Source organism: Echinococcus granulosus (assembly GCF_000524195.1).
Source record: "Echinococcus granulosus chromosome Unknown EG_S00040, whole genome shotgun sequence".
Lineage (NCBI taxonomy): Eukaryota > Metazoa > Platyhelminthes > Cestoda > Cyclophyllidea > Taeniidae > Echinococcus > Echinococcus granulosus.
In genome coordinates, this window is record NW_020170420.1 from 201,668 (window position 1) to 211,151 (window position 9,484).

Consider the following 9,484-nt stretch of genomic DNA (forward strand, 5'->3'; position numbering starts at 1 on the left):
AAGGTCACCGACTAGATAATCGGTTGAATAAGACATTTGGGCAGACGTTTTCTTCGGGTAACAACGCTTGCAAGAGTTTACGGGGAGATGTGACTATCACGTCGGCCGGGTAGTGCACACTGTCTGGACCTGCGTCTGGGTCGCAGACACTGAATCAGCCCGGTTGAGCGTGATTTTGATGACCGATTTATTTTAGCCCTAAAGTGACTCTTAAAGCGCAGCTAACGCCAATTTTCTTAGCTAATTGGAAGGACTGTGCAATCAAATGGTCTTGACCTCCTACCAGCTGGTTTATCCAGCTTCCCTGGTGCTGTCCGCATAGCTCTTATCGTAGTGACGAAGAACGCGAGGGCTGTAGGCGCGGCTATTTTAGTTATGGTCGGTGCCTTCTACCACCACCACAGTCAGGTGTGGTTTTCCTCAATCGCTGTCATGGCCATGTCTGTTGCAGTGCCTTCGGCTATCCTCACCTTGGTCGAGATTATTGGTAGAGCCGTCTGGAGACATCTGATGTTTTCTCCAAACCTACTCTCATAAGCACTAATTTAGTAACTTACGTTGTCACCCTTCCCGTGCTGTGTCTGACAGCCTAACTGTAGGTCGTAGACTCATATCAACCTTCTCGTTGTAGATTAATGACGCTACCTCCGTCCTCTCACCAGCAAGCCCTCTCAGTGTAGGGGCGGAGCATGCAAGTAGTTAGGGCCTGCCTTCACCCCCACCAGATGTAGCAGACTGGTGGAAGGCGAAGACAAAACTGACAATTACCTTTCTCGCAGGCTCGTATATCTCAGTAATGATAGAAAACTCCGTCGTCAGCATACGTGCAATCGCTGACCCGTAAACTGAGTAGCATGTGATGCTGCTGCCACATCATCATGAGGAGTCTGAGATGGTGCTTTATCTTCACGATAGAGAAAGACCATGAAGTGAAACTAAGGCTTTGTATTCAGGGTGTATGCCTCTGGCAGATCGTGGTGCTGGTGGAAAGTATACAAGGCGATAGGAATTATATCCATTTAACCATGCCTTTCAATGCGCTTAGAGGGGTAGTAAACAAACCGAGAATTTGGATTTGACCTAGAAAGGTTGGGGGGGAGTGGCCGCAGGCCCTTAAAGGACTCTGCTTTCAAGCGGCACTTCATAATCTACATGAATGGATTGCAAGTTATTCATCAATAATGCTGCCAGCCGCCCTATTTTACGGTGTCTGGACCTGTACCTGCAGTAGGCTGCGAGCTGTACACCCATGTTGAATTTACTTCTACGTTTAGTACCACTGCGGTAAATTTCCACACGTGAAGCCAAAATCCCACTTTTGGCTTGATCATGCTTACATTGGAACACAATTCCATTTTAATTAAAGCATTGTTTACTTTAGAACAGAAGAAGTGTTACCGATGAAGAGAGATAGCGAGGTCATTTATTTTGTCATGGTTAACGGTGCGTCGCCTGAGTGAGACAATGTGCTGTGCAATGACCTTGACCTCGGTGTGAATATTTAAAGGCTGGCAGCGAAAGTGAAGGAGAAGGAAGACGTATGGACTATGGATCGGAAGATTTTGCACTTAATATTTTCCCTTGCGGTGGGATTCCTGTTTTTCTTCGCCATTGGCTATGATGGTTGGGGCCCTGGGGGGCAGCATTCTGACACTATGACAGGTGCCCTCCTCTTAACAACTGGTTTCGTTGTGCTCATAGCAGGCATCGTTCTCATTCGCCTAATCTTGTCTGACTACGCCTGGATCGCGATTGTAGCCTGTGCATATGTATTCATCTCCGCCTTTCTCTCGATTGTTGGTCTCTGCTTCTATGCGAAATCGTCCCATATTTGGTCGCCTATCATTGGCACCGCTGCAACGACACTCACGGTTGTCCTGTCCATCATTCTCATCTTCGATCTGGCATACAAACACTTCACCTTCACCAAATTTTTTGTCTAGCCTTGGGTAAAATAAGCAGAGGCTATGCTGAAAACAGGCGTTGACGTGACGACCGCTTACTTGTGATAGACACTGAAAGCAGTTAAACTTTGTTGATTTCTTCTTGTTCCTGTGACTCTCTGCGCGCAATGTGTGCTTTTACTTCTGGAGACCTGGCAACTGCATAATAAGGCATCCTGTCTTATGGTTTTGACGTTGGAAAATGAGTACTAGGCCATTGCAATGGTTTGTGAGCAAACTATAGGCAGGTAGGTAAATGGTAATAAAGACAGATGAGCGGATAAGTAGAGACGGTTAGATAGACAGACAGTTAGGGGGGTTTAAAGAAAGGAAGATATGTAGATGGGTAGATAAAGTGGACGGCGACATGGATGGATAGGCGGGTGCTTGGATCACTAGCATTGCCTAAGAAGAAGGCATCAAAGCGCTAACACGTTACATAGTGAGATCTCACCCCACTCAGTCATAGTGACCATGGACGGCCCTAGAATAATACTACAATTTGGATGTTGCCCTCCAGGACTCACATAAATGCACAGACAGGTTATGAAAAATTAAATAAGCACATCTGACTACATTAGGTCTGCCAAGACCTCAGTACACCTGCCTTCATTGCAACCTGCTTAGGAGGCACATTTACTCAAAAAACTGGTTTCTCCAAAGACGAGGATTTGATACACGGTTCTCAACATGGGGGAGGAAAATATCACTCCCTTACAGTCCAGTTATGATTTCTCTTACCTCTGACACTCATGAGGTGCGAAAGGAAAAAATCCTCGTCTTGTGAGTGCAAACCGCTTTTCTACATCTCTTCTTCAATGCACCTCCCACCATCGAACAGCTTCAACTTCATCGCGTTTCAGAAAAATAATATCAAAGCACCGATATGACACTATTGTGACAAGCAATCGCCAGCACTACCATCCAAATGCCCCCTGGAGCAATGTCAATCTCCTACTCCTTCCATACCTTTACAAGGTTTCGATTGTCACATCATTGGATTTCGGTGGACACATCGTCCTCGTTGATATCGTCAACACACGACATGAGATTTCGTATTCTACTCAGGTGATACAGACTGCCTCAGCTCAGCAGCTGTGCAATCCCTCGAGGCGAGGCTCAAACATCACCCAGGTGTGGATGTAGTGCACCCTCCTCGTGATCCACGTTGATGTGTTCAGGGAGAAGTGGTGATAGTGGGTGAGGAGGTTCATGCAATCTGGTAAACCAGGCAGTCTCATTGTCAATTAAGGTGAATGGAAGTGGTTGCCGAAAGAGGGAGGATGTCTTCACTGCAGCGTTTGATGCACAAACATAGCTTGTTACACTACCTGACACATTCTCAGGATTGGTGGCAGAAAGGCAGGATGGAAGTCAGTACACAAGGCAATTTAACCGTTCGCCTAACCCACTAACCAATTTCGCACGCCTAAGTCGCAGCAACAGCAGCAGCAGAAGGATTTTTCACTCATTCCTGCCTTCACTGCATCCTCTAAGATCGTACAACCTCAGAGGATGGTGCTACGAGAGTGAAATGTCATGGTCTGCTCCAGTTTGCATGCTAAGGCAGTGGTTTAATCAGAGGTTTCCTCTGATAGAAAAGTTGTTGATTCTCCTATTTGGTGCTTTTCAGCCACAAAATCTATTCAATTGGAACCGCTTGTCAATGCTCTATCACTAAGCACGCCACAATGTGTCCATTTTGGCAGTGGCCAATAGGTGAGATTGACATGATCATCAAAGGTCAGTGGACAGTCCATTTGTACAATTAATACTACTGAAATATTTAGCCTAAATCGCTTATACCTTATAAGAGTGACTAAAGCAGCCGTCCTATTACAAAACCTATTTGGTCTTCCCAGTTCAAATCGCCTTCCAAAAGCGTTGATAATTTATTGACTCCTTCCTCCACCTCTTTGAGTTGGGAAGACACAAATGACCTCTCAGCCTTTCCAATTTCTCACGAAGCCTTTTCTACCCTTCGACGACATGGAATGCCCTTTCCTTGTAGCGCGTGAGAGATTTTATTTCTTTGAAATGGTAAAGACAAGGAACCCTGATCTTGCCCACTACAGAACTCACTTCCGTGTCGCAAATCCGGTCAGCTCATGTCCCCGTGTTTCTTTAGTACTGCTTGGACGTTTACTACCCACCCTTAGTTCCCGATGGAGGCAATTGAGGACGACTGTAGTTGCAGGCTCACGTCATTAGTAGACATTGAAGTCACCTATGTAGAAGCCTCACACGTTTTCAGTTCGTCATATCTCCGTGTTAAGACACATCAGATCTCGATATTGGCAGCCAAAATGGAAAAAAAAAACAAATTGAAGGTAGGTTTCGACCCTCGCAATTGGTTTGACCATATCCTAGATCATCAGTTTTGATAACGTGGTGATCCCGCCACCACAGGTAGCGCAAATCCTCTTGAGGCCAACAATCTGGTAATCAGTATATCAAGAGAAATGGGGTAGATGTCACTGTAGGTCACAAACGTGTGCATGGGTTAACAAGGAGGTGTGACTATTCCATGGGGCCGACTAGTGCAGACTGCTTGCTCTTGTGTCTGGATCTAAATCATTCGGTCAGCTCAGTCATTTGTGCCTGTGGTGATGTGTTGACCTTGGACCTATGACCTTGGTCTTGAACTGGAACTGCTGCAAATTATTTTCCTGACAGGGTTCACTCAAGTCTTGCCTAAATTGAGATTATTTAATAAACATGCTGTGCTTCGTTTGATTCAGTAGGAATAATTGTGAGTTTTCTTTTTCTGCAACTCACTTGAACAGATCCACAAAATAGCGAATTTTCGTCAATACTTAATGCCCTCCTTCCGTAAGTTATAATAGCCATTTCCATGTTCCCCACAGTGTAGCCGTTGATAAAATCTTTTGACACTCATCTGGTCTTCCGTGGAGAATGAGGGTAAACAAAGCGTATTTAGTGCCGCAGCGGAAGAAAGGTGGCTGAATGAAATGCCTTTCGATGCGATGAGGCTTCTAAGTGAGTGGTATAGTTGGCCTCCGCTACAACAGAATCACAGCTCCAAGGGATGAAGCCACAGTTGAGTGCAATCACACGATCCAATTCTAATCATTCACATAAAAATCCGTTCTATGCCTATTCATCAGGCGCTGGCGTCGGGGGTGGTGTGTGGAACAGTTCGTGAGAAAATGTGCTCGCGAATTTCTCCGGCAGCCTGCTTAGCAAGAAATCGTCCACTCGTCAATCTCTCAACGCTCCTCCTGTCGCATCGTTCTATGCAACACCTGCTTAGACGAACAGTTACTTGAATGCATTTGATTTGGCTCCTCCTTCATCGCTTTATGCATTCGATGTCCACTCATATTTTTTTATTCCAATTTCACCACTGACCACCCTTGCTAATTTCATTTTAGTAGCTTCGACTTTGCAGTTGTGGGCCACAGATGAAGATACTCCTTTTTCCTTGTCAATTGACGTATGTTTGGTGTGAATTAGAATGATACCTCAGAGCATATAACATCTACGTGGTAATATTTTGAATTTGTCTGAAACACAGTCACGTCCATTTGCTTTGCTCAGATTTGCAGGGAGAGGGTCCCGTCAATGTCAGGCAGGCCGACGTAGTCGGAGTTAAAACGTCTGGCACGAACGTCAGCGGAGGCATTGGACAACTCGCCAGGACTGGGAGAAAGACAGTAACCACTGTTGATTCCTCCTAACTTCTCCTTTCTTGCCTCATAAAGATGCTTCTCCATTATTGTTTTTTATCTACCACTTATGAAATTACTATTTTACTTGCTGTATAAAATTATCCTATGGTGCTGACTTGACTTGTGAGAGCCTGGTCATCCTGCTTCATTCTCTTTCAATCGTCTGATAAGGGATGTAGGTGTTTAGAAACGATTCTCTCTAGCATTTCCCACAGCATCTTAGCAGAAACGTAGGCGGATGATGGAGTGGTGATAAGGGATGCCACACTATCTGGTTAGCTGCAATGGCTTAATAGTTTCGTGGGTAAAGAGAGTGCTTTAATGTTTTTCTAAAATGTGAGTAAAATGTGCCCCTTTTAAGAATTTTGTCATAGAATTACTTGAAGGTTCTTCGGGTGGACCAAGTGGCGCGGCAGGCATAAAGCCCTGACTACTGCTGACTCGTTACACTGGCGAAGCGCCTCAAGAGTCTCCGACGCAACTTACGCCTCCCATTTTCGGTGATTCGTGACACACACAAGGTGAGGGTGAGTGTGTGCCGCCTGAAGTCCCACCTGTTACTTCTCTGCCAATTGATTCAGCAATCGCCTCTCACAACGGTCACTTGTTTAATTACCCCAATGCAACCTTGACGTGGTGGTTTACCACACAACTAAAGTCATCGCATTGACTTATTGCACACTAGTCAGGCAATTCTACAGGCTCCTCGAGAATTCTAACCACTAATCTAGCACTTGGCTACTCTCACTGCCTGAGGTTATGCTATGTGCTTTTTGTAATCGCCTGCTTTTGGTGGTTTTACTCATCCACAATTCGACTATTTTCTTCTTCTTCTTGTGTAGATATTTGATGCCGTTGGTGGGAACGTGTTGAGTTACCACTTGGCAATCATGCGATCCAGTAGCAAGAAGTGGTATACCTCAGATTAGATATGCAAGTTTCTTCTACCGCGTATTATGTGATCGCTGAATCTGCGTGGAGCCAGTTGAGGCACAACACATTCTCCTCTCGCCTCCAAGTGCGTTCTCCCACCTCCATCTGATACACATTATTCATAGCCATTTCATGATGCGACCTCTCTGCTCTCACCGCCGAAGTGTCTCAGTCCGAAGTAGGTGCACACTGGCAGTGAGGGTCTGCCTCTACCCGCATTGGATGTAGTAGATAGGTGAAAGGCAGGAGAAAACTCACATCACCCCATCCTTAGGCTCATCTATCTCAGTAATGACAGACAAATCCAACACCAACCTACGCGTAATCACTGACCCCTTGGATATTTGGCTTATGTGATTAATGCCACATGAGTGTGTGAAGGTTGAGACGCTGCTTCCTTTTCTTGGTGAAGAAAGTGCATAATATGACCATCTACGTTTAATGCTTTTGCCAGATCTTGGCAGTGGTGAAAGGTGAAGAGAGGAATCAAATTTATTTTCATTCAATTGTTCATGTTGTTACACTTAGAGTAAGGAATGAAGAACTTATTATTTGGATTTACCCTATTCGGGATGAAAGGTGTTGGCGCAGGCCCTCAAATGGTTTTTTTCAAGTGGTTTTTCAAGAACTATAAAAACAGGACGAAACGCAGTATTTAATCCTCCTGAGTAAGAATACAAAGGATTCGCAGATAAGTGTGGGCTTGTGGGTGACCATGTTAATGAGTAGAGGTGCTATTATGTTCTCCCTGCATAGCCTGTTGCAAAAGTGCATAACCATAGAAATTGTATCCATCGAATTAGGCATGAGTGTTTCTTCTACCGCCTATGCCATAATTGTGGGAACAAACGGGCATATAAATGGTTGTAAATGTATTTCATTTTGGTAATCACTTCGAGGCGTGTTCCACCATTTCAGGTGTCGAGATGATACAACGACTTGGTCACCTCCTCCTTAGCATGCTGGCAGCTGCACTTTTCTTTGTGGCTGTTAGCCATGCAGGGTGGGACTGTGGCCACATTCTTACTAGTGAATGCACGTGGAAGGAAGTCTACAAAACAACTGGTAGCACCCTCTTGATGGCTGGTTTCGCAAGCCTCCTTGGTGCTCTTCTCATGGCTCTCATCATAGTGACGAAGACAGCGAGTATTGATGTGAACACGGGCATTATTATTGTGTGTGGGGCTATCTTAGGCATGACCGGTGTCTTTTACTACTACAAGGATGAGATGTGGTCCCCCTTAATCGCGACCATGGCTATGACCATTGCGGTGTCTCTGGCTATTCTCACCTTGGTTGAGATGATTGCTGGAACCGTCTGGAGTCATTTGAAACAAAACACATCCTCCTCCTACGCTAGGAGGAGTTCACCCACTCCTGTGTGACAGGCGGTAATTTTGTGGTACATCTTATCTCTCTCTTCCAACATTGCTCTCTGCGTATTGAATAAAGTGGCTCCGTTGGGAAGGCGACTGTTTTTACTGTCTACGATTCCTTTCTACATCACTTTTAATTTCAAATTTTTAGATTCGTGTCAACCTATCAGTTGCAGGGGTTCTTGACGCAACCACCGTGTTTCCACTTCTAAGCTTTTTAGTCTGGAAGAGGTGTCTCTGCTCCCACCAGATGTGGTAGCCAGGTGAGAGGCAAAAGAAAACTCACAGAAGGGCAGAGAGAAGATGCGGGCACTTACATTCTCGTGATTAATGGTGCATGGCAAGATGGCACGTGCGGTGAACTAAACTTGACCCCAGTGCAAGAAAAAAACACGCAATACAAGCCTTACCTGTGGTGAGTATTTAAAGGGATGGTGCGCGAGAGGAGGGTGCGAAGAAGAAGAAGAAGAAGAAGAAGAAGAAGAAGAAGGACGCATGAACTATGGATAGGAAGATAGTGTACGTGGTTTTGGCCCTTTCAGCGGCGTTTTTGTTCTTCTTTGCCATCGGCTATGATGGCTGGCGCTGTGGAGGCAGCATTCTGAGTCCCAGCTGTCTTCGCTTAAGTTTCAACGAGGTGACAGGTGCTCTCCTCCTAACAGCTGGTTTGGTTATTCTCATTGCGGGCATCATTCTCATCCTCCTAATTATTTTTGAATACTCCTGGAGTGCTATAGTAGCCTGTGTGTTGGCAATCATCTCCGCCATTTTCTCGATAGCTGGGGTCTTCTACTATGTGGATGTGGACCGAGTTTGGTCGCCTTTTATTGCCACCGCTGCAATGACGCTCACAATTGCTCTCTCTATCATCCTCATCTTGGATCTGGTAGCCAAACATTAAATTGTCTAATTTAATCCTCTTGGAAATCTTATTTACTCCCAAATCTGCACGCTGTTTATTTAAGAGGTCAAATAAAAGTCTTCTTGGTTTTATTTAGTACCTCTGCTCCTTCGGTAGATTAGGCAATCATTTCGATGTCATCCACTGTCCAATTTATTCATTTTGCCTCCTTCACTTTGATCACTCAGCCTTGCGTAAATGTTGGCATCTGCATGATAGCATATTAATTGTTGTAGCAAGTAAAATTAATTAAAAATTTATGATGCCTTCCTGATGTTGTGCCTGTCTAGGCGCACACGTATTCGTTTACAACATCCACCTATAATTTGAAGGTCACTGCTTTGCTTCTGAGGACCTAAGAGCTATAAGGCTCCTGATCTTATACTCAACTGTGTTGCTAAAAGTAGAAAAGTGGGTAAATAAGTGGGTTGCTGGTAGTTAATTAGGTAGATTAGGAGAACAACAGACTAGAGGGACATCCGGATGAGTAGGCAGACAGGCAGGTGTGTAGATAGTGACATGGCGAGATAGGTAGGTGGACGTATACGGAATAAACGGATAGAGAGAAAATAGGTGGATAGATGGATACAGGATGGATGGATGGTTGGATAATTGGATGGACAGAGGGATGAATGGATA

At 45.0% G+C, this 9,484-nt stretch overlaps 3 protein-coding genes across 3 annotated transcripts; all 3 read left to right on the top strand. All coding sequences in view use genetic code 11, as the record gives it.

The window, feature by feature from the left end:
- Nucleotides 1-1,547: 1,547 nt before the first annotated feature.
- EGR_05437 (hypothetical protein) lies at nucleotides 1,548-1,943 on the top strand (the record flags this gene model as incomplete). Its single annotated transcript, XM_024494686.1, has 1 exon — nucleotides 1,548-1,943. One exon carries the CDS (start codon nucleotides 1,548-1,550, stop codon nucleotides 1,941-1,943), a length of 396 nt encoding a protein of 131 aa, XP_024350871.1.
- A 2,165-nt stretch (nucleotides 1,944-4,108) lies between these two features.
- On the top strand, nucleotides 4,109-7,202 carry EGR_05438 (hypothetical protein; the record flags this gene model as incomplete). The annotated part of the gene is made up of 3 exons (XM_024494687.1): nucleotides 4,109-4,273; nucleotides 5,218-5,400; nucleotides 7,023-7,202. 3 exons carry the CDS (start codon nucleotides 4,109-4,111, stop codon nucleotides 7,200-7,202), a joined length of 528 nt encoding a protein of 175 aa, XP_024350872.1.
- Nucleotides 7,203-7,494: 292 nt separating this feature from the next.
- EGR_05439 (hypothetical protein) lies at nucleotides 7,495-8,845 on the top strand (the record flags this gene model as incomplete). The annotated part of the gene is made up of 3 exons (XM_024494688.1): nucleotides 7,495-7,949; nucleotides 8,195-8,359; nucleotides 8,455-8,845. The coding sequence occupies 3 exons, from the start codon at nucleotides 7,495-7,497 to the stop codon at nucleotides 8,843-8,845; spliced, it is 1,011 nt and encodes a 336-aa protein (XP_024350873.1).
- Between the last annotated feature and the right edge of the window lie 639 nt (nucleotides 8,846-9,484).